The sequence below is a fragment of the Passer montanus genome, unplaced genomic scaffold (genome assembly GCF_014805655.1).
Source record: "Passer montanus isolate IOZ18808 unplaced genomic scaffold, ASM1480565v1 scaffold39, whole genome shotgun sequence".
Lineage (NCBI taxonomy): Eukaryota > Metazoa > Chordata > Aves > Passeriformes > Passeridae > Passer > Passer montanus.
This window is the reverse complement of record NW_024368707.1, coordinates 8035024-8060475: the sequence shown is the minus strand read 5'-3', so window position 1 is coordinate 8060475 and position 25452 is coordinate 8035024. Positions and strand designations below refer to the sequence as shown.

The 25452-nt window shown below is 37.3% G+C and overlaps 1 protein-coding gene across 7 annotated transcripts in view; it reads left to right on the top strand.

The window, feature by feature from the left end:
• Positions 1-25452, top strand: part of PHLDB2 (pleckstrin homology like domain family B member 2) — a 66836-nt gene that overhangs the window by 36829 nt on the left and 4555 nt on the right. For 3 of the 7 annotated variants that reach the window (XM_039717914.1, XM_039717909.1, XM_039717910.1), the window contains 12 exons: positions 284-412; positions 3986-4141; positions 4900-5010; positions 5726-5815; positions 8971-9114; positions 9907-10080; positions 10698-10838; positions 11418-11517; positions 19086-19293; positions 21091-21181; positions 21602-21748; positions 24076-24295. In XM_039717914.1, coding sequence (XP_039573848.1) covers positions 284-412; positions 3986-4141; positions 4900-5010; positions 5726-5815; positions 8971-9114; positions 9907-10080; positions 10698-10838; positions 11418-11517; positions 19086-19293; positions 21091-21181; positions 21602-21748; positions 24076-24295 — 1711 coding nt within the window. The remainder of the gene's footprint in view (positions 1-283; positions 413-3985; positions 4142-4899; positions 5011-5725; positions 5816-8970; positions 9115-9906; positions 10081-10697; positions 10839-11417; positions 11518-19085; positions 19294-21090; positions 21182-21601; positions 21749-24075; positions 24296-25452) is intronic. The other 4 variants (XM_039717912.1, XM_039717913.1, XM_039717915.1 and 1 more) reach the window with 4 other exon arrangements.

The following is a 25452-nucleotide window of genomic DNA, read 5'->3' as shown; positions in this document are numbered from 1 at the left end:
TTTTACATTAGTTGAGACAAGTGTTTGGGCGTGGGTCTTTAACAGCATTGTCCAGGCACAGGTCCAAAGCACAGTGATGAGGGAGAGAATTAATCACCCCACTAAAAGGATGAATGTTTTGTTTTGTTTCTTTTGCATCCCACCACTGCATTTCAACTAACGAGTTTTCTGTCTCCGACCTGCGTGCTTCAACTGTTTAGTAAGGTTTTGCCACACTGTCATAATCACTAACAACTGCTTGGGTTTGAAGGTAATTGTCTTTATTTTCTGGTTCACACTTCAGGAAAAATTAAAACTTGATGCTGAGAGGGAAAAACTAGAGAGGCTTCAGGAGCTTTACTCCGAGCAGAAGACGCAGCTTGATAATTGCCCTGAGTCCATGAGGGAACAGTTACAGCAGCAGCTGAAGAGGGTCAGTAGCAAGTTTCAAGATTGCACTAACTTTTTTTTATTTTGTTAATTTTTAATTTTCTTTTTTTTTCCTTGTAGCTAAGTGTAACATTTTATCTTTCAAGTATCCAGTGTCTGAACGTATTTGCAACTTAGAATTGTAATAGTCATGGGAGTTATGGCTTGGGGTTTTTTTGCGGAATGCTTGTAAGATATTATGTGCATGATTGCAAACAAGTGACGTGCAAATGTGTGGATTAGAAATCATTTGGTGTTGAATGCTTCTAAAGCTGTGCGTCACTTGCCTGTAATTAGCCTTTGAGGCCTGCTGGGTGATGTGGAAGCTGTTGTGATGTTTAGATGGATGGTAGAACACAATTCTTTACCTGTGTGAACAAAGACAGGAACTGGCCTGTAAATTACCCTCGCAGTGAAGCTATGGATAACTTCTTTTTTTTCAATATATAACTTAGCTGTTAGCCTGAACTGTAGTTTGAAAATTTAATTTTAAGATTTTACCACTTTCTAAAATAGCTTTATTTTGTTCTGTATTTTCAACAGTGTCACACTGGTATAAATAAACTTTTCATAAAGTCTGATTGCAACTTGATTATAGTTTGTATTATTTGTAAGCAAAAAAATTAGAATATTGTCAGTGAAAGCACCCTTAGTTTCTGTGAAAAAAATATTAGTATTCATTAGGCTTAAGTACATTATACAGCACATATAGTTAGCTTTAGTTGGTGGGGGAAATAATTTTAAAAGCATCAGTATGGGAAGCTCAAGAGGCCATCTAAATGTTAAATCTTTTTTTCTGTCTTGGGTGTTTGTATCAGGAATAAAGGCTGTAATAGCAATAATGAAAAAGGGTTTTCTGCTTTATAGGAAATGCTCTTTAGATGTTATTTTATTTGTTATTTTATTTTATTTGTAGAATTCTATTTTGTTTTTTCAAAGAACAACAAAAAAAAAGCCCAGCTTTGGAAACAACAATGTTAAATTCTCAGTTGCTACAGAAAATTTGCTTATTTTGAGACACTTAAAACTTTTGTGTGTTACCTTAAAAAAAAAGGGGGAGGATTATGTAATATCTCATACATATTAAAAGGAAAGGAAGCTTTTCCTCTGCAGTCACATGCTTGAATGTATTAATTCATGAGATGCTGCAGTCTTGTTGCTGTGGGATGGTAGTAAATCTCTCTTCACTATTGACCACCAAGATTCTTCTAAAAATCTGTTTGGTTAAATGTTTTAATTTTTATTTTTTAAATTATTTTGGTTCCTTGCAAGTTGTCTTAACAATTAATTTGGATTTGAAAATGGGACAAAACTTGAAATGTGGGGGTATGGTTTAGTGTCCAGTTCTATTGCACATTGTTATGCGCCAGTTGTAATGGGAGTCTGCTGTGGCTGCTGTGGCCCATGCAGTAGAAATTATCACTGAATTAGTGCCCAATAGCTCTCAAACTGATCTCAAAATGTGAGGGCAGTCATGAAATGATTTTAAGTATTGTACCCAAAATAGGGAAAATACCTTCCCCAAAAATAACTGGGGCTCCCAACAAAAGAAGGACATGGACCTGTGTGAGTTCAGAGGAGGGCAGAAAGATGACCAGACAGCTGGAGCACTGCTCTTGTGAGGAATGGCTGACAGAGCTGCATTCAGTCTGGAAAAGAAAAGGCTCCAGGGAGCCCTTACAGCTCCTTCCAGTACCTAGGGAAGTCTTCTACAAAATTGGAGAGGCACCTTTTAAAAGAGCAGGTAGTGATAACCCAATCACTTTAAATTGAAAGAGGGGAGGCTCATATCAGATGTTAGGCAGAAATTTTTTACTTGGACATCAGTAAGGCTCTAGAACAGGTGGCCCAGAAAACTTGTAGACTCCTCATCCATGAAAGTGTTAAAAGCCAGCTTGGATGGAACTTTGAGCAGCTTGGTCTAATGTAAGGTACCCTGCCCATGGCAGGGATTTGGAATGAGGTCATCCTTACGGTCCTTTCCAACCCAAACCATCCTGTGAAATACCTGAGTCTGCAACATGTTCTGTTGTTCTACTTTACAGACAATGAGGAGGGCATGAAGGAGACAAATTACCAGTAGTTCCCTGGGGCTTCAGTAATTTTTGCCCAGAGGAGTGGGCTGCCAGTTTCATTGTAGCAGCTGGCTGCAGGGTGGGTCTGGAGTATGGGTTGGAGTGGGCAGATGACAAATTCTTGCTTTCCTGTGCCTGAAACACATATATCGTCTCCCTGTTGGGCAGGAAGTGTATTTTCAATGTCCCCACTTGGCTTTATTATCATCAGTTACCTTCTCTGAAGTCTGTTCTACTGCCTCAGTAGCAATTACTGTTGTGTACAATAGGCTGCATTCACTGACTTCCATGGCCCAGGCAAAGTCCTTTTGGGTTTTTTGGGGATGCTGAAGATGTCTGGCTAGTTCTGTATTGTAGGTAACTGCTTTCCTGTAAATTTTAGCCCACATCTTTGCTTTTGATCTCTTCACTATCTCCTGCAAGTGAAGAGCACATCTTTGGAGAGTAAGGGGAAGATGTTTGTATTCCATGTAGGAACTTGTATTCTTCAGTTTCTGCATCCTGTGTCTTTCTCTGGTACATTGGAACCTGCTTTTGAATTCCTTTTGTAGAGACCTATCTTAGTAGTAGCTTATCTTGGCCACTAACCTTTGCCTTAGGTTGAAATAAGAAAAGGAACAAGTTTGCATTCTTCCAGGATGTAGTTTTTCTTGTGTAGCAAGTCATGTGCTTGTTTTAAAGAGCCTTACCATTTACTAATGCTGCAATTATTGAATACACCCTTTTCTTCAGGACTCTGAAACTAGTAAGCAGGAATTCATATTATAAATGCACAGATGTTGCAGGAGGGAAGATTATCATTCATTTCTTGAGCTGAAAAGCGCCATGAGTTTTATCTCATCATCCCTAAGTGGAAGGCAGATGTGTTCTTTTTCTTGGTTCATTTCTGCAGCATTTGACGTATTCTTTTTCTGACAAAACATGGTATCAGTTCAGGGGAATGCATAACAAGTGGGCTGATACTTTTTCTGAATTACTGTCTGTACCTATTGGCTAGGGTGGATGACTAGAGTACTTAATTGCACAGAGAGCAATTTTCGGCAGTTAATTCCATGTGCAGTTTTCTGGGGTACTGGTGCAATACTTTGTCCTTTTTGGTTGGAAAGCAGATGTCCTCTGAGTTTGGCATGTGACAACCTCACCAGGTGGGTTCAGGCTTTGGTGGTGTCCAGCCAGGCTACAGCAGAGCCCAGCCAGCTTGGGAGGCTGCACTTGCTCTGAATGCTGCAAAACAGCTCCCTCACAGTGCAGGTGCTTCTTAGCAAGAGGCACAGTAGGGGTGATGGAGAAAGCAACATCAAAATAATAATTAGCCCAGTTTACTCTCTTATTATGCAAGAAGGTCATTAAAAGTATTGAGATCCTGGTGAGATGTGTTGTAGGAAATATATAAATATAATTTTAGGTCAATTTTTGTGTTTGTTTGTAAGTACCTCTACTGTGGTGTCAGCAAAAGCATTATTATGTTTTTTTATATCACTTTTTTCTTTTTTTTCCTTAAGGATGCTGATATTCTGGACATAGAAAGCAAACACTTTGAAGATTTAGAATTTCAGCAGCTTGAACATGAAAGCAGGTTAGATGAAGAGAAGGAAAACCTGACAAAACAGCTCCTGCATGAAGTAGCTGAATATCAGCGCAGCATTGTCAGTAGGAAGGTAACAGCACCGACACTCAATTAATTTGTTCTTTGTTGTTGAGCATAAGGGCAAGGAAATGGATCTACAACCTGCCCATCTGCAAGAAATAATGCAAAAGGTTCCTCCTTGTAAGAGTTTTTGAAGCAGAGCAAAGACAATGGCCCAGTGACATCCCACACAGATCAAATCATGCACTCATCCAAGAAGAAAGAAATTAATAACATTTCATGCCCTGTTTGCATATTTCATGTGAAAATCAAACCCTTTAATTTGCTCAAAAAAGTACCAAATTTTTTTTTTTTCCTATTTAAGAAAGGAGATTTGTACTCTCAGGACAAAACTGCAGTTATTTTAGGCTTGATACTGAGTTTGCTGTTAAATGGTTTTGTTAAAATAATAGTAGAACACCAAATTAAGAAAATACAGTAATTAAAAAAAATTGTTTGAAAGGTCCTATCTCAATCAATTAATACCACTTTTTTTCAGAAATCAGAGGTTGGATCTCTAAACCAGTTCTGTTCAGTATATAGATGCTTGTCACTATATTATCAAAGAATACCTGCAATTATTCTTTTGTCTCTTGAATAAGTTTTCACTTTACTGTCTAATTCTTATTTAATTATCTCCTTCAGAGGAGTGAGCTGTCTTGTATAAACTTATTTTCCTGCTGCTTAGTCATGCATATGAATAAGTGAACTTTCATGAACAGGATCTTTGCTGCAGGTTGTCTTGAGATTTGAAAATAAATCACGTAAATTGTGATTTTCTTATATTAGGAAAAGATTTCTGCTCTCAAAAAACAAGCCAATCATATTGTCCAACAAGCACAAAGAGAACAAGATCATTTTGTAAAAGAGAAAAACAACTTAATAATGATGCTGCAAAGGGTAAGTATTTTTTGTCTTTCAAACATTTTTTAGCAATAGAAGAGCATTTCATAGAATTAAAAAATGTAGAGCAGAAGAGGAGTATCAGTTGTGCAGAACATAGCAAGTTGGTAATAATGTGACAGACACTCACCTTTAAAAAAACAAAATCTTTTGCAGTCAGTCAGCAGATATATAAGAGAAAACACTACTGGCATTTGATAATCAAGAGCATTTTAGAGGTGCCCTCTTTCCCAAGGACTCAAGCAGAGTCCATGTGCTAAAGCTGGAAGCCCGTGTTCCCTGTGTGGCTAGGGGGACTCTGTACAGAGTGCTGAGATTTTTGGCTTGTAATGGCCCCTGCAAGGCCATGAGATGAGCTACTTCCCATCAGCTAACATCTGCTTAATAAGAAGCTGGCATGAACCCTTCATGTCCATTTTATGTTCTGCTTTTAATCATGAGAGAAACCATGTTTAGATCACCAAGCAGAATCATCATTTTCAAAACGCTGAAGGAGCACTTACTTGGTTTGGCTATGGTTGTTAAATAAAGCGTTTCATTTGTTTTTTGTTCTGTACATCCAGTTTTGTTCAGTTCTGTTCTAAAAGGATGAAGCTGAAGCTCTGTAGTTTCAGTATCCCAGTGTGTTTCTTCACATAGTTAAGGAAATGGCTAACATTTATTTTCATTATGTGACTGTTGGTATTTAATATAAAGTGTTTGGTTTTAACAGGAAAAAGAAAATCTCTGTAATCTGGAAAAGAAATATTCCACACTTTCTGGAGGAAAGGGATTTCCTGTCAGTCTCAATAGTCTGAAAGAGGTAAAGAGTTTCTCTGCTTTTGACGTTACCATAACTAACTTTTAATAATGCTTCATACAAAAGCACTTCAGTATGTAGAATTGAGTGAAGTCCTAGTCATCAAATCTTTACAAAGTAATTTCATACAATTTTTTAAACTTATTCATAGAAGACTAGATTCATTAGTGAGCAAAAATGAGCTTCTCTTAACATTCTTCCAAATGTAACTGGTATCACTTTAATCTCTTGCCGTGGAGAAATTATTGGTTTTATGTGTGTGGAGTGTGCATGTATGTCTAATTTTCTCAAAATAGACAATTAAACCACATTGAAGAAGAATGAGATCTGGGAATAACTGTTCAAGTACAAATCCAGTTTGGTCTTATTTTTGCCCTGTAGATTTTATTATTGCCTCCCCTCCCTCATTCTAAGGCTCTTTACTAAAGCATGACAAATGTACATTTTGTTCTTTTTAAAAAGCATTGATTTGAAGACTTCAAGCTATTTCAGTTTCTAAGATACATATTGAGCTATTTATTTCACTTTTTTGAACAGTTAGAAGAAGCAGAAAATTTAACATTTAAAATACACTGACAGGCATCTATGGCTGCTTCATTAACTTCTGCTTAAGAATTTTGACTGAACTTGCTGGATGTGCTTGTATTGAAGGCCTGACCAAGGTCTGCCACATATAATGATGTAGGTGCTACTCTGGGAAGTTGGGCTCTTGAAGTCTAAAGCAACCACAACCTTTCAGCACCTGGGAACTGGTGTCTTACTTATCTGATCTCTGAGTTCCAAGTGTGCAGTTTCACACTTGCCTGTGGGATTGAGCACCCTTCCTTGTTTGCTCAGACTTTTAGTGTCCTAGGTTGTGTTCTGACCTGGACATCTGACAAGTCTAAGCTTCATTTTTTTTCCTTTTGAGATGTATCTGCCCATTCTCTCACTAGAGAGAGGGTGCTGTCTGGTTGGTTTTTTTCACGTACACTTGATGGCTTGTTTATTCACATACTGCAAAATGCAGCTACATTATGTGAGGCTACACTCTTTTAAATGAAATGGATTATTCAGTGGCGTCAGTGTAATCAACATAGTAAAGCCTGTCAGAACTTCCTCCAGGGCAAATAAGAGAAGGAAAAACACAGGTTATCTGTTTCATCCTCAGTGTTTCCATAGGCTCTATCCTACAAAAGAAATACCTTTGCCAGATGTCATGTTTGCCTTGGTCCAGTTTAATTCTTCTCTGACTGTCCTGGCACTTTTGAAATCAGGCACCAAAGACAGGCTTGCAGAGACTGCTGGCACAGCAGCTCATTTCACCATAGGGTTGCTATGCATCAGCCGAGTCTGTGGTCTAATGTTTGCCAGTCCTGTTCATCAAAGCACACATTTGTAACCCTCTGCCATCCATCGGGAGCTGACTCACAGCCTGCACAGCAAGAGAGTAACACTGCCTCACGTAAAGAAGCTGGATGCTTAGCCCAGTACTTAAATGAGCAAGGAAAATCAATGCTGTTTAAAAGTTCAGCACTGAAAAAATTACTTGGATGACTAATCTGACTTGAAGCCATTTACTTAATTAAATCTAAAAGGGGTCTGAGCTAGTGCACAGCACAGTCATTTATTCCTTACTTAGTTTTTTATTCTCCTTCTAAATCCTCACTGGCCTTGTGAGTCAGAATGAATGTTCTTCATATAAAGGTGAACGTGTTTATATCTTTAATATTAATCATAATTAATTGCTGAGTTTTGGTTACTGATAAACTGTCACTACAAGACAGTTAAGCAAGTTTCATGTTAATTCACGCTGGATTCTATTTTACTGTGCTGTAGTCATATGCTTTGAGAGATAAACTTTAGTATCTTAGCCAGTTTCCTCAATTAATGGCTCATCAAATAATATGAGAGTTAAGATTTGCCATCTATTTGTAGAGTGCTTTGTTCACTGTATGATACATAATTTTACAGGATTGTCTTCTATGCTTGAACCAACTTATATCATATATTGAAAATTATGCTAATAGATAGTAATGTTAGTATTTCTTTTCAAGTTGTCTTCTATGATCATTGGTAAATTTAGGCATTTCTAAAAAGAAGAAATAGTATAGCAGTCTGTGGCTTCTCTTACAGAATTGCTGAAGTATATGTTGGTGCAGTAATAGAAACACAGCCCTTGCCACACACTGTCAGTGTGAAAGCAGTTTTACATCTTGATTTAAAAATAATCATATTTCTAGCTCTTCTTTATGGCATTACTTCAACGGTGATTTACTCTTAATTTTGTATAGCCTTGTTTTCTATGGATGAAGATTTCTATGGATGAAGATTTCTTCTATGGAAGAAATTAGGACATTTGACTTTTTACAGCCTGGTGTCCTATGCACAATGGATTAGAATCCATATTTTACTTAAAAAAAAAAATAAATTGTGCAGTTAACACTGAAATACATGAAATGATCACGTTTTGCCCTCATATCTTAAATCTGTTTACATAAATCTCAGCAGGCAGCAGCACACTGATGTTCCTGCCATCCCTCAGTCCATCACTTTCTGTATGACTGTTTAATTAAAAAAAAAAGGCAAATTGTAATGGCTGCAGGCTAACACTAACAGCATCTTACGTGGTTATTCTGGTAACAAATAAAACTTGGAAGTTTCTTCCAGGTGATGCAAATGGAAGATATGTTAGTGTAATTTATGAGAGTGGCTTGTCCTTATGGAAGTTCTTTCCAGTTCTGTTAGTCATTTGCTTTACTCAAATTAGCCTAATATTTAGGCAAGAAACAAATCAGGTTGTTTAATCAGGGACAAAAAAAAATCTCAGAGTAAGATTCATTCTTCCATTTCACCCAGTCTGCTTTCCTGAGAAAGGGCTACATAATTTCTAAAGGGTATTTGCATTTTAGTAAAATCTTTTGGACGCTTAATGTACATTTGCATTTTGATTATACAAATGTTTCTAGAATTAAATTAAGAACAATTTTCAGAACCCAAGTATTTAACATTTGAAAATCTTGATGCTAATTTTATTTTATTTATTATTAAGTATTTCATTTATAACAAATATTTGGCTGAATCACTCTAAACTAACTTTCGTTGTACTGAATACATTAATACTCTTGCATGTCTTTTTTGGCTTTTGCTGCTTTTAACTTCTGAATTCCTCCTTTTAGGGCTATATCAGTGTAAGTGAAATTAGTGAGCTGTATGGCAATTCCACGAATATATCCCCTTCCACTCAGACCCCCTCAGATGTTGAAGCAGTTGCCACTGAGTCTTCCACGGCTGTGCTGACGAGCCAGCCACAAAATAAAGAGGTTTGTTTGAGAGACATTTCCCTTTGTTTGCATTGCTCTTTCACGGCTGTCTTTTTTATTTTCTTTATTTTTTTATTTTTTGGTAATTCAACATGTAACAAACTGACGCTAAAGCAAACTGCCTCTGCCAGTTACCAAGTCAGGTAACAGGTTAATAGTAAAGCTGAAGGACTGCTCCAACTGTAAAGTGTCTTTAATGAAGTAGATAGGACTCTGAAGGCCAAAAAATGTGAATTCTTATGACTCAAGCAGCTCTAAATTACAAACTTTGCCTGCCCAACACTATAATGTAATGCACCTTTGGGAAACCGTCTGTGGACAAGCTTATGACAACTTGATTAGTGGTGTTCAAGTGTTCATTTTGTTTTGTGGCTTCTTTTTCTTCTCCCCCTGTAAGGTGGTAGAAGTATATCTTGAATAGTTGTGGGATATTAATACTTTCTACCCATCTTAGCTGTTCCATGGAGTCTGTCCAGTCTGTTTTCTAGCTTACTTTCTCTTCCTCATTCTTTGTGAAATTTTGAATAAATCCCCTTTTAAAGGAATGGAATAACCTTATAATTGTAAATCAATGTACTTTTGCATTGCAGTAAGTCAGAAACTGGTTTAGAATTTGTCATTTGTGTGCTGCTTCTGGTAGCTCAGTATGCCTTGAGAGTTGCAATAGAGTACACCTCCTTTCCTGCTAAACACTCCAACAAACAGTGCTAAAACTGCAGCTTTTATGTGCCATATCTTTTGAGAAATTCCAAAAAGAAAACTCTGTGTGTAATTTCTCTTTTTTCTATAAAGCTAAGATCACCTCTCTGTTCTGGATTTGTGTTTCCTCACTCTCTTTCTCCTCGCTCTATTGCTCAACTTCCATCAGTCCATTGGCCTGAGGTCATGGCTACTCATGTAGATCCTATTCCTTTATCTGATACACCTCCACCTCTGCCAGCTAAGAAACACCGCAGGCAACAACAGGTAACAGATTCAAAGCTGATAAATTGGGATTATTTTGTTTTGTTTGCTTTTGAGGGCCAGAAAGTTGATTTATACATGAGGAGTTTAGTGTGATACACTGTAAGTTGAATGTGCTTGCAGAGTGTTGTACTTAAAGGCACTGCTCATTTAAAAATTAACATGATGTATTATAGAATGTTTCTGAACAAAAATTCACCTTAAAATGCAGAGGCAAATATTAATATTCAGGACCCATTGTAACTTTCAGAGGACTTGCAGCAATAATGTATGTGTGAAATCCTAAATTAATTTTTCGTATACATTTGAACAATGCCTTTCAAAAGCTATATTGGTTTTAAGTCACCAATTCATTAGAATAACTTATAAGGAAAAGATTTCCTTTATAACTGGGTTCCACTTCTACACTAGACTTGAATATTTAACACAAAATAAAAGGTACAGGGACATTATTATAAAATGTGCACATGAATTTAATGTGATGGAAAGCACTGTGAAGCAGGAGGTGCTCTGTGTGTTAGATTTTGTTTTTTCCAGACTATTGGTGTTTTCCATATAGAATATAACTGAGCAAGTTCATCAATTCCTTTTGTCAAAACTGTAACAAATTCCCCGTGAAGCATTTCAGAAGCCTGGAGGAGCGCAAGAAGCAGCACAGGGAGGGCACGTACCTCAGCGATACCCTGCCCCGCAAGAAAACCACCCTGTCTGTGTCTCCCCACTTCAACAGTGCCACGCTGGGACGCAACATTGCCAACAAAGTACGTGCCTGCTGCTCTTTACAGCCTTCCAGCCTCTGCAGGAAATCCTGCATTGGGTTACAGGGAAGGCTGGGTAGTACTCTAAGCATTATGTAACCCCCCCAAATTCACACATGTAGTTGACTATGAAATTATTTGAGGGTTATTAACAAATGGGAATGTATGTGAAACCTTCTGTACTTCAGCCATTCTTCTGACCTCTGGAAATGCTGTGCTGTAGACCAATAATCATAAATACACAATTCCTGTATCAAGGAGTGTATTTTTGGGCTGGTTTAAATTGATTCTAGAGGCACAACTTGTTGTTTTCTTTCCTACTGAAGGCCTCTAAATGGTAAAGATAAAGTTTATATATAAAGTGGAAATACTCTTTATTTGTGATGTGGTCAATCACCAAACAGCAGGAAGGCGAAGCTACTGCTTTGAAAACATTTTGGCCTAATAGACACTGTACACAGCTGGCTAATTGATATGATGTGAAACTAATATCCATGACAAAGCACATTATTTTGCCATTGCTGATAAAAAAAAAAGTCTTGAAATACATTTTTAAGCACGTATTTACAAAATTTCCTGCAGGGACATTTACCATTAGGACAGAGTAACAGCTGTGGCAGCGTACTTCCTCACTGCCTGGCAACCATGACCAAAGAGTCAGAGTCAAGAAGGATGCACAAAGGTAAGACCTTTTAATTGTTGCATTATTTTTTAAAATCAGTGTTCAGTTTTTCAAAAATAAGCCTGAAACTGGTGTTGCTATGATCAAGAGGTCTGCAAAATAAAAGTTTACTTCTTGGTGACAAAAGCAAGCTCTAAATGTAACTGATTTTTGGATATTGGCAAAATAAGAGGTTAATATTATGAAGTAGGTACATGTGTAGTTTTTAAGTAGATAGTCACCAAATATAATCCCATAAACAAGAAAAGTATATTGAAAATACACATTATGTTAACTGGGTAATTTCTGTGAGTGATTTTGAAGCAATATATTACATGTTCTTTCTTTTTCTTCCCTTTTTTTTTAATGTTGGTATCTTAAAAATTGTATTTCACAGGCACATATTTTTACCTGGATAAAATCCCCAGAGAGAGATAACTTTGAGAAGCTGTGACTTGGTATTATAATTGGTCTTAAATATTTGGGCTACAAAACAGGAAGGGAGAGATCTGTTCTGTTGTTGATTGATGGCTGGGTTTGTTAATACGGACACAGCAATTCTGGATCCAAAAAAAACTACACCTCTGAAACATGATTTTCTAGGCTATGGGATTCTGTGTCTGCTGTATGTCAACTTGAGTTGATACATATATTTTTTTGCTTTAGTGAAACGTATTATTCATAAGTAACACATCTTCAAAAAGAGGCACTCCTCAGTGCCATCTGTCAGTTTTATTTTCTTTCCAGCATCTGCATCACTATGGTTGATGCTTTGTGTGAGGAGATGCGAATCTTGACTCCATGTTTCAGAAGGCTGATTTATTATATTATGATAGATATTATAATAAAATGCTATATTAAAACTATACTAAAAGAATAGAGAGAAAAGGATTCATCAGAAGGCTAGAAAGAACAGGAATGGAATGGAATGAATAACAAAGGCTCATGGCTCTCAGAGAGTCCAAGCCAGCTGACTTGATTGGCCATTAATTAGAAACAACCAACATGCACCAATAACAGATGCACTTGTTGCATCCCACAGCAGCAGATAGTTAATTGTTTACATTTCTTTCCTGAGGCTCCTCAGCTTCTCAGGAGAAAAATCCTAGCAAAGGATTTTTCATAAAATATCATGGCTACACCATCACCCTTATCGATACCAGTGCAAGAGGTCCTCGTGAAGAACTGCACTAAGTGAGCCTGAGCTGAGCTAGATCCATCCCGTTGTTACAGGACTTGTCAGAGCTTGCAGCTGTTAAAGGTCACAGCAGTGACTGAGGTCAGTCATATGCACCAAGATGACTCAACACAGGGATGGAACAAGCAAGCTGGAAAAGGATCATGACGTGCTCCTTTCCAGAGCTGATCCTGTTGTGATTTGTTGGTTTTGAGCTTTAGCTATGCAGCAGGCCTTACACAAACCTGCAGTGTTGTGCCTAACTTATCTCTACATATTTCAGGTACAATACAAAAGGAGCTTCATGCTCAGCTTGGAAAGTGCTTTCGATGTAATGTGTGCATAAAGGTGGAATGCTGGAAATTATGTTCAGAGTCATCATTGTGATGTTATTTCAGTCTGAAAATCAAGAGGGATATTTTGGCTAAACTCTAACAAGAGATCAAGTATTTAAAATTGGAAATATTTCTGTAAAATCATTGCAAAGAGTTAGTGTGTGCCCTAAAGCACATTTTTAAAGTGTTATCAAACCTAACACAGGCAAGAGTTTTAAAAAGAAATCACTTCTAATGTTTAATTTTTTGTCACTGTGCAATTAAGGCAATCTAAGAGTAGGGTCAGATTTCTTGTCTTAAGAATGGGAAAGAGAGAAACCTCACAAATCAAAATCTAATTATGGCCTGACAAAAATGAGAGGCAGGGGAGAAGGAGAGAGATGTATTCATTGTGGCAGGTGGCATAGCACTTTTCATATGCTGTTGAGGAATCAGGTGCTATACTGCTTGTCATACTAGTTGGCTGCTATTTTTTGAAATATCCAGAAGTTTGAATAGAAATAGAAAATTATGAAGAGAGCCTTAAGGGATTAATTTGTACTGGGAAAGAGAACAATTCTAGATGTCCTTTTTGGAAACATCAGCTTTGCCAAAGGGAAACAGTGCTGCTGACAGGTGCTTTATTTGAACTGTCACAGGATTTTCAAAGGATTGTTTCAAAGGAACACAAGGATCATTTGAGGCCTCTCTTAGTAGTTACTAAAGTGTTAATTTCCTTTTTGTTCAACCTCAAGCCCCTTGAATTTATTGGTATTGGAGGAATTTGAAGAGTGTAACTGCTTTTGCACTGCAGTGCCACATTTCTAGGTTGGGGAAAGCTCCTTTGTCTGGGTAGCACCTCACAAAAGTATTTGCAGGGCTCTTTGTGCACTGCAGTGCAGAACTCAGCAAGGACAGGAATATCCAAGTCAGGAGGATGGGGTCAGATCCCAGAGTATTTCTATCCAGCTATACAGAAGGGCCTGAGAAACAGTCTTTAAGCACCTTTCATTCAGCCTTACAGGTAAAGCCTTAATAGAAATTTCTTTGTGGTTTGAGGAGGGAAGGGAGTGGGTTTATCTTGGTGGGATTTCTGGTTTCACCTCACACTTCACACCAATACTAAGCACGTGGAAGGAAAACAAACTTTCTTCAAAGTCAAAGGTAAAGAAAGTGCATTTCTGTGGAACAATGAGATTTGGGTAATGTTCTGAACATGTTGTACTGCTTCAACACACCACACAGGACTACTGAAATGGAATATCATTGTCCATTAAAATTATGAAATCTTACTTGTCTTGCACTAAATCAACAGGATAGAATCTGAATAACGATGATTAATTTCATCAAGCATCTTTAAATACATATTTGAAAACCAAGTCAGATGGTATGTCAGTGGTCCTGTAGATCAGGTTTGCCTTTTCAGAAGAAGTGAATACTTTTCAGAAGATTTACTGAAAAATCAGTGGAACGTTGTAAATGTATAGAGACTAATTATACTGATAAATACGAACTCTCTAATCTTCCTGCTCCAAAAGTTAGTTGTTCACCTAAAAAAAGGTGATGAATAGATAACAAGTGTTCTCTACCTGTCATGTGTAGTGAGTCAGCACTTGCTTTCCTTGCATTTCTTTCCCCATTGACAGGTTTTTCACTGTGTCAGGTTTTACTCTGTCAGTTTTCCAAGGTGATGCATTGCAAATGACATGGGCATCTTGGCTTCCTGATACCTTGGGCATAGAGCTTCACCCAGCGCACTGGAACTGGGTTCAGTGGGGAGAGAGGGTCTCACATGATAAATGCCACTTCATCCACTCAGTCTGGAGCCCTGGCTATCAAGCAGTGACCCACACACTGCTATCCAAAGAGGATGATGTGCTCCAGATGTGGTGTTAGTACCTTCCTGTGCTCCTTAGAGCTTGACGGCACTGAGCAAAGTTCTAGAGCAGATGTTCTGATGTATGCATGTAGATCTGAAAACAAGTACATTCAAGGCTGGCTGGAGGCAGTAGCAGCTCAGCTGGTTTAAAGATATTATCTGAAAGTTATCACTAAACTAGTCATGGTCTGAAGTGAGTTTTCTCTAATGTGCTTTCTCCAGTTTTTCTTATTTCAGCCCAAGAAGATAACTGTAAAAGTCTGAACCGAAAAAAAAAGGAAAGTTAAAAGTGAAATCAGAAAATTAAGAATAGCCTCTTGGGTTTTAATATGGAGTTCATTCTCATTTTCTTTATGCAGAAACAAGCAATATCTATGAATAAATTTTAGGCTGGATGCAGTAATAAATATTTTAATGGATTTTTAAATAATAAATAGTCCTTATTCTAGGATTACCAAACCATGTCAGTCATAGGAATTCAAGAATTGTTACTGAAAGAAACAGTCACAGTCAGTAATCATAGCCTGAGTTAAGGGAAACTTAAATGTTTTAGAGGACACATCTTTGTTGTAAAGTCATTAGTGGAAAAAGGTATTTCTTAGCAGCCATTCCAGAGGTATTTTTGTCAGACTGTATTTATAAACTGACCTCCTATGGACATGCCTTTGTAACCAAACTATATGCAAAAACAGAGTGAAGAAGCCACTGTTTGGTACCATCTCGAGACCTCACCCTGCACAGGTGGATGCCTGGAGCTCCCAGGGAGTGCTGGGTGCCAGAAGCTTGCACAAGGAGGGAGGGTTAGCCAATGCAGTCTCACTGACTGTAGGATGGACTCCGGAAGGGAAGAAGGAATGGTTAGCTTGGAGTTAAGGTGCAAGACCAGACACAGTGCTGGGAACAAAGCTGTTGAGACAGAGAACATAGGTACCAGTAAAAGATTATTTGTGTCCTTTCTAAGCTCTGTACCAAAAAAACCCAATATACTGCAAGCAAGGGATATTTGTACAAACAATCTAGAAACTTTTCAAAGGAGTCAGCCTTTTTTGTTTGTTTTTCAGTCTTTTTCTTGTTAAACTCAGGAAAAACCAGAAAAGGTATGAAAACATCCCCTTCCCTGGCTGTATTTCTCATGTGATGTTTTTGCAAAAGTACCAGTTGCCTCAGCACTGTCCTAGACTCCTGAAAAACTTTTAAATAATTGTAAAATAATGACAGCATTTCAAAAATTCTTTTTATCCTGCTGTCAAATAACGTGTCACAACAAAACTTCTGACTCATGCTAATATCTGCAGAGCTATGGCTTTGCACAGGCCTAATTTTTTGCTTCTTTGCTCATAGCCGCTCAAATAGAGCAGAAAATTTTGAAATCATTGTAGCCCTGTTAGTGACAATGACAAGGTAGACAGACTTGGGCTTCCTACTTAGGCATGTTTCCACACAACAAATGTATCTTGACATGTCAATGTCAGTCTTTACAAAGGGGAAAGAAAAAGATAAAGAAGGAACAATACAAATAAAAGAAAAATAAAAGAAAAATGTAATGGGATCATTTTCATAAAATACTAGTGGGTTTTTTACATACTTGACAGTGCCACTTTTAATAACAGCTTTCACCTTTAGTTCTACCCTCACAATAATTCTGTGGTGGTATGCCTGGATTTTGTGATTCTGCAGTAACTCCTCTGGAATATTTTTCTTTGATGAAATGGCTTTATGGGTTTTTGCAATATTTTTCTCAACAGTATGGCTGTTAACATTGTTGAGTTTACAGGTTTGCTGCAGAGCAGTGGAGCTCTGTAGTAAAACCAATGCAACAACAAATATTTTAGCTCTTGTATCAGGTTAGACTTAACTGATAAAATCTTGGCTTGTGGGAAATTTTAGTTACGTGCAGGATCTTACAAGGAGTCTAATATTTTTAAGTGCATGTTGTGTGAATAGGCACCTGAGCAGCTAAAAATTCCTTAAACAACAGGTTGTGCCTGCCCAATATGTAGTGGCTGTAATGGAGGCAGGTTGGTTTTGAAGCCTTGCAGTGTTGGTACACAGCTGATCCTCAGCTTTGAGCTGTATGCTGCTTACAGCATGAAGATAAAAGGAGAACACTGAATTATGCTTTGTTCCTGTGAATGTATCTCATGTTGCAACCTAAGAAACGTTGATTTCTTCCAGTGTTTAGTTATATTTGCATGATTGCATAAATTTGATAAATGTTTTCTTCAAAAATGGGTTCTTTATCTTAAGGTGTTGAGCGTTTGTAGCACTGCTATGCTGCTCTATGTCTTTTAGATGGGTTTATTTTTCATTGAAATATAAAATATGGAATTAAAGTTTCTGAGTAGGCAAGGATTTGTAGAGGGCTCAACAGAAAAACATGCATTTGAATAAAGTTTTTTCAGTAATTTATTTTTTTCTCTCTTTCCCTAATGAATCATTGATAACCATTTCACAGGAGCAATTAGTCATTCCAAAGGTTCGAGTATGAAAGGTAATTGCTTATCTGCAATAACAGAAGCATTTGCCAAAATAAGGGGGGGAAAAGCAAACCACATATGTGAATCAGTAACACCTGTGTTGTGTGATGCTATTATTTATGACTGCTGAGGTGTATTTCTGTCCCTTTTGTCTCTTTTACTAATTGATGCAACTGAATTTTTGATTGAAATTCAGCATTCTTTTAAATGGCAAATGAGTCCTATTAGTTCCTTAGAAACCAGCTTTAACTATCTCCAAGAAAGCTTTCTATGGTACAGAGGGAAGTGAGGAGAAAACTACCTTGGAAATGCTTGTAGGGCACAGTTTCTTTAATGACATGCTTTAATTATTCAGCTGAAGACACACTTTTCAGATAACTGCAGTTGTTGGCTCTCTGAACCGCGACTCTCCCAGCTCTGGCATGGCAAAAAATACCAGAGAGTAATATCCCTGGTATGCACAGATAGGGAATGAAAATAAGACAGAAAAACGCTGCACTTTAAGCATGCTTTCTTAACATCAGTGTCTCAATGGTGTCTAGTAAAAATTTCTGTTTGGACCTTGCTGCATTTGTACATTTGTCTGCATTTTTCCAATGTCTGTTTATCTTAAATATGAGGAATGTCAGTGGCTGCCTTCCTGTAAAAATGCGAGGTTTTCATGTAGTCTGTCAATCCTTCCTAATCTCCAGCTCTGCCAGCAGCTCAGAATTTGGGTCAGAAATGTGCAGAGAATATTACAAACCTAACAATCAGAACTACAAGAAAGTCTCACTTCTTGCATTCATTGAAGGAAAAGATGCAGTGCAGTTGCATTTGTAATCACATAGATGGAACAAAAGGGCACTGTAAAATACTTCAGCAGTTAAAATGACAACTCTTCCTCATCAGGCAAGCTCAACAACCTCTCTCAAAGTCTGCATTGCTTTCAAAGAGCAACAGAGACATGAGATAAAAATAATTGTGAAGAGACATTTTTAAAGGACACATAGCCAAACAAAATTCCATGTGTTCAAGGAGGATGACTTGTCAGAAAAAAAAAATGTTCTTGGGGAAAAATAACAAAAGAACCTTTGCATGAACCTTATTTTTCTTCAGAATCATTGAGCTACAAGAATCTGCTTCAATCCCATAGGGTGAACTGCAATTTCAAAACTCCAGTAAAGTACCTCTACACTAGTAACTGTGATTCTATAACAAGCAGCCTGTAATATTTCAGCTGAAACTAAGAGTCCAGTTGCAGTTACCAGAAAGCAAACTTTCCCAAACACACACCAAAAAAAAAAAAATAAAAAAAAAATCCATATTCTATAAAGTCAACCAGACAAGCACTTAAGAATATTGAATATCAGGACTTTATTATTTTTTCTGTAATTTAGTCAGTGTCATTTCTTCTAAATTCCTGAATTTAACAACATTACTTTCCAGATTAGGCCTAACTGTCATTTTAAAATATAAATTTTATTTTTTCAAATTAGAGTTTCAGAATACGCTTAGAAGAACATATATTGAAAAGTCAGTTGTACTAATGTGTATACATTTGAATCCATCATAGATTAAATAGGTATTTAAATCTTTTTATTTCAGTGTGATTAACTTGTAAAATTAACTGTAATATTGTAGTACCTTGGTCACAGTGCAGTAAATTCTGAGGTGATGTTCAAAATGCTTGTGCTGCTAACAAGTTATGCTCCTGTGACATAATTTTTGTGCGAAATCAGTGTTTCCTCTGTATTTTATAGGTTATAACCATCAGCGCATCTGTGAAAACCAAAGGCAGAAGTCTCCAGAATTCTACAGCAGAACAGCATCAGAATCCAATGTATATTTGAACAGTTTCCATTACCCAGACTGTAGTTACAAGGACCATGCCTTTGACACGTTAAGCTTAGACAGCTCTGACAGTATGGAGACGAGCATATCAGCATGCTCACCAGATAACATTTCCAGGTAAATACTCTTTCCTCCTGATCCTGCAATGATGATAGGGTCATAATGAAAAAAGAGAATATGTACATGTACACTGTGATAGTGTGAGTGCTGCTGATTGGTTAAGAAAATGTAAAATCATTAGACAGGCATCATATTTGTCTAGCTCCTCATAATTGGGTTAATCTACATCTCACCTGTTTATTGAAAGATGAAAAGAAAACTATGGAAAACTTAAGTGATAATGCTGAAGTTTACAGAGCAATCAGTGCTTCCTCACCAGATGACTGTAGGGAAGGAATTTCCTCTGATAGGAAATTTTTCAGGGACATGTGCCATTGATGACATATACTTGTTCTACAAGTCCAGCATGTTAACCAGCTAGGTGCTTAAGCTGAAACACTCAGGCTTCCTCCAAAAGTCTTATTGCCCTTTCCTTTATTGCCCTTTCCTCCCCCTTTTCTGGGTCAGTAAAAATGAAGAGATAACACTGAAAGGCTTGCTTTACTCATCTTCAGAGGCTGTCAGCTCAGACACTATTTCTCAGATGAAGGGAATTTCCATGATCTGTGTTAAAATTCCAGATGAGTCTCAAAATTGTGTGAAAAAAATTTTCTCCTGACAGTCTATTTTTTATTTCTGACATTCTGGTAGTGCTTTCATTCCTGCTCACAGTCCTGCCCCAGCAGTTTCACAAGCTTAACTAGCTAGAGGCTGATGATTAAGTACAGCCTTGTCACAGCACTGTGAACATCTTGTGAACACAAGGACAGCTTTTTTGGCTAGCATGTAATGTTTTACTTAGCATCTGTTTGCTGTGGCAGAGAAGCCTCTGATTTCCCCTTTATTGTCATTATCACTGCAGTGTTAAAAGTTTTAGAAAATACCACTGGCAGTGATTCTGCTGGTTCATTTGCTTGGGCTTTTTTGCGTTGGTTGATGTTGGTTTTGGTTCTCTTAAAGGAAAAACATTAGGACTTGGGTTTTGAGGACTTGTATTTGAAATGGATAGTCAGCAAGTCTCTGATAGCTGGAGACAGGCTGGGAACTAACTCTGTGCATTGAACTAACGTGCCAGTGATATGAAACCTTTCTCTCTCTGACTTCCTGCTCTGACCATATGGAAGGAGGATGGTGTGTGTCTGATCTTACCATCCTGTAAGTCCAGTCTCCAGCCCAGGACTGGGAAGCCCCAACAGCTGTTGAATTTCACTGGTACTGCATTCTCTTCTGCTTCCCTCTGACTCTTGCAGTCAATGCCAGAAGGAAAACAACACAAAGAAAGAAACAGCCCAAATCAATACAAAAACCATAGAAGGACCCTTTACAACAGATTGTTCTGTTTCTCACAAGGCAAACTTTGGTGAAAGAAGGAAGAAGTGTGAGCTGATTTTGTTGATAAAATCTGGAAGATAGGCAGTTAAATTTCCTTGACAATATTTCCCTTAAGTAAAATTAATTCAGAGTGTTTTAGATGGTGTTTGAGCATATTTTCAAGCCTTATCAGACTTTAAAGGAAAACAATTTATGATGCTTTGTTCTGACCAATTAAAAATGTATGTTATATTTTACCATGTTTAAAGTGGGAGAAATACTTTTTTTGTAGAAATGCATAAAATTTCTGGGTGCTCAAAGTACAGAAGAAACAGAACTGTAGTCATTCATCAACTCACCAAACATACCTCTTTTTTTGTTAGTGGCTACTGCACTGAATTGGATCTGAACACTGTCAACTCCATTCTTAAATTGTTTGACTGCAAAATATTTCTTTAAATACCAGCTATTATTTTAAATAAGAAATAATGGGGTTTTTTGCAGTGCTAGCACTTCAAATGTTGCAAGAATAGAGGAGATGGAGAGACTTCTCAAACAAGCACATGCTGAAAAGACTCGGCTGCTTGAGACCAGGGTAAGTGTAATTTTGAGTAACTAAGACTAGGCATGTAAGTTTGGATAATATTCTCCTAATGCAACATAGAAACCTACCCACCTTACACCTAATAGACACTCCAAAAACACCTCTTCCCCCTTGGCTTCACCTCTCACTATAGCCTTGAGCCCATATGCAATATCTGCTATCTCAAAGGACAAGCTGATGGCAAAATCCCCAGAAACTTGTTCAGCATTGGTTTGACACCTGCTGGGGGAGCTGCTTAAGAAGAACCTTCATTTATATTTGCAATTCTTACTCCAAAATTCAGTCCAATGTGCTGGATATATGTTTCTGCCTACTTAAGGGACTAAAAGGTATTTAGCCCTAGCTTAGAAATGACATTGCCAACTATAGTTTTGCATATAATTGAAATTCTCTTTGTGCTGTGGTATTTAGGAACGGGAGATGGAAGCTAAGAAGCGAGCTCTGGAAGAAGAAAAACGCCGCAGGGAGCAACTGGAGAAAAGATTGGAGGAAGAAACGAGCCAGAGGCAAAAATTAATTGAAAAAGAAGTCAAAATACGTGAGAAACAAAGAGCACAGGTCAGATGTGGAGATGTGAAATGGTTTTGAAGTGCAAGACTTCCCCTTCATATACAGAACAGGACTAAGTGTATTTCTGCCAATGGTACACAGAGCTGCTTTCAGCTGAACAGATAGATTTAGTATTTCTGAGGTGCAATTTTTTTGCTAAAAGTATGTTTGAGCTCTTGGAGCCAAATATTCATTTAAAGTTAGACAATGGCATAGGTATCTATTTAGCATTTTATATATAAAGTATGAATATTAATCCTATAAAGTTTGTTACTGAATATAGGCACAGAATTTTTTGGCCAGAACAACAGAAATTTTTGAGTGTGTTAATTTTATAAACCATTGGTGTGGACTTGGTGGAGTTTTTGTTTTGTTTTGCTTTTTCTTTTAATACATAAAATGCCTTGAAATGTGAATTATTGCTTCCAAACATTTGACAGAAAAGAAAAAGACAAATAAGGAAGTTTTCTCAGCTCCATATCTACAGTACAGAGTAAATATTATTTTTTCTAAAGCTAATGGGACTGTACAACATGAGAAACATTACTTAATTTTAAAAGTGTTACCTCCTACATATTTTTGCTTCTTCTTTGGGCTTAGAGGTACCTTGAGTTTTCTTTAGGCTTAGTGTCTTACCTATTTGTTCATTCTTCCAAAACCAATAATATCTATAAGGTACAACAAATGACTAGGCAGTCATTGCTAGTATACCAGAGCAGACAATGTCTCCATCTTAATAGATGGTTTTGAGTGCAGACAATTCCATATCTATGCTACCTTTGCTAATGTTTCACCAGCTGTTTCTAGTTAAATATATTCATTCATTTGTTTTTACATAAAATGTAATCAGGAATGCTAAATTTTACTTGCTTGCCTCCTTTTCTTCTAAGAAATTTGTTGACAAGTCAAGTATGACATGAAAACAATGCAATGCTGGTAGTTTTATCCCAAATTAGAGCATGCATGTGTTGTAATAGAATGTCCTGTCAGTTACTGCTAATTGTCAGACTTGGCAGAGAGAAGAAGACTGAGTTGGCAGGAAGACAAAAACTTATCTGCCAAAAATGACTGATTTTTTTTTCTTTATAATTTCCTTTGTACAGTGAGACCAATTTTTTCCCCAGCAACTTTTGACACTTAGAAATGTAAACGAGAGGAAGGAACTCCATCTTTGCACTTGCCAGAGCTCGTGCCAGCTCGTATCATACAGGACTGCATAATTTTAGAAGGGTGCTAAGAGTTATTGTGAGCAACACAGCTCCTATTGCACCAAGAGGCTCTTAAGAATGCAATGAAGGAAAGTCCCTTTGATTTGAGACTCATAGTGGGATTTAACAGGCTAACTTGAGGATTGCAGCAAGGGCAGATTAGTTTCTCCAGGTCACTGATTTCTCTGGAGTCCAGGGGGAAAGAGACAGGGAGATGGTCCTTTCACAGATCCTTGAAAGCATCTAAAATTAGCTTCTGTTTCAAAGTAGCCTCTGGCTCAACTGCAGCAAGAGCCTTCTCTGGGAGACCTGTCTTCTGTGTTTAAAATGACAGGGTGATGATTGTGCATAGACCCTTCAGGCACAGAAAACAAGAATATTCCCTCAGTTGGCAGAGGTTCCAAATCATTATCTCCTCCTGCTTGTTCTCCCAACTGACATTATCCAAGCTTGGTGCAGGGCCTTGAACTGCAGTCAAGAAGGAGGCAACATCTCCTGCACTGCTTTGCTGTCTTTTGCAGAAGTAGTTATCACAGTTAACACAGTTAATTTGTTCAGCAGAAAATAATTCTGTTTTGTTCACTGCAATCTGTGTGAAATGAACTGGTGATTACAGTTCATTCCCATTATTAATGTTTCCTGCAACAGCATGTTCTTATTATGTATATATTATACTCTGCATAAAAATGCCTGTAGCAGTAAATTAAAATTAAAGAGTGACATGTGTGCAGTGAGTATTTAGAGAAATAAAGGGTTTGTTTAATATCCTACATATGAAGTTCTTGGACTTCATCTAAGGCAGCAACACACCCTTACATTTAATTAATGTCTTAATTCTATGACAGCTTTTCTGTGCTGTGGCCTCTGTTTTACCAGCTTATCAGCTGTTGATTTCAAGAAACTTCTATGCTCTATCTGGCTTTTGCAAAGTCGTCCAACGCTGTAAAGTTGGAAGTTTAAAGGATTTTTCTTTTCAAGAAGATTATAGCTGCAGTAAAAGCTCTTTATTTTTCTTACATTTGTTCTTAGACTCTGTGAGCAGTTTTCAGTTATATACTCACAGCAGAAAGAGTAGGAGATGATAAGGCTTCTCTTAAAAATAATATTATTTTCTTTTCTTTCCTGTAGGCCCGTCCCCTGACTCGCTATTTGCCCGTTAGAAAGGAAGACTTTGACCTACGAAGTCACATTGAAACAGCTGGGCACAACATAGAGACCTGTTACCACATTTCTCTCACTGAGAAGACCTGCCGAGGCTTTCTGATTAAAATGGGAGGGAAAATTAAAACGTGGAAAAAACGGTGGTTTGTCTTTGACAGAAACAAGAGAACTTTTACTTACTATGCAGGTAAGTTGCAGGCTTGCTACTAGGGTACATCTATTCTTCTATTTTTTTATCAAACTCAGCTGAGTTATGAACAAGTAGAGAATTCAGATAAAACTTAGATTTCCATTTCATCCATTCCCTTAGATGGCATGTGAACCCTTCCCTATAGCATTCAATCCTCATGCCAGGTAAGGCAGAATTGAGCATACAAAACAAAACAAAGGAGAAGATGCAGATGGCCAAGAGAAAAAATGGAAGATGGTCAGGTTACAAGTACACAGAATAATGGTTCCATATATTTTATTTTTAAATATTATATACTTCCCTCAATGACTGAGTGATTTCTTGTACCCTTCATACGATAATATCATTTATTATACTTACCGTGAAAATTGAAGTGAATGCTTCCACAGTCCTGTGCTTAATGTGAAGAAAAGGTTTTCAGGAAATTAAACATACAAGGATAGACTTTTTGAGTTTGCCTTATTTTGAAACTGTAAGGAATCTCAGATTAAGAATATGCAATAGTCCAAAAGTGTTTCTGTTCATGAAGTTGTGTTACACAATATCTGAAGCCATTATAAGCATGACATTACTTTGTTATTTTAGGGTAAACCCAGAAAAGGGGAATTTAAGAACATACTTATTTCTCCAAATGCTATGCAAATATACATGTGGTTTGACATTGAAGTTTCCATTCTGAGGAAGCCACAAAAATAACATTGTGCTTTGAATATTTATTGTTCAGAGAGGCCAGAAAGAGGCATATGCAGGACAGCCATTGCTAAGATGCAGAAGAAAACACCGAGTACAAACAGTTTCATTTACTTTACTGATATAATCCTTTCCAGCAACTTCTAAGGAACTAAAAATTTAATTCACTACATTCATTCATTACATACCCACTGAATATTTCTTACTAGTTTGCAGTAATACAATGAGGAATGTGACAAACATTTTTTATTTTGTTCCAAACATCTGGTTTATTGGTTAGGAAGGCTTGTAACACACAGTAGTGTTCCCATCTGGTACTGATCTTTTTTTGTCTTTTTTTAGTAGCTATGTTAACATTTAATGGTTTCACTTTTGAGTGCAGTATAGTTGCAATAATGGAATCTCAATTACCAAAGAAAACTTTTGCTAATATCTCAAGGACTCCAGCCAACAAGCATAGTTTT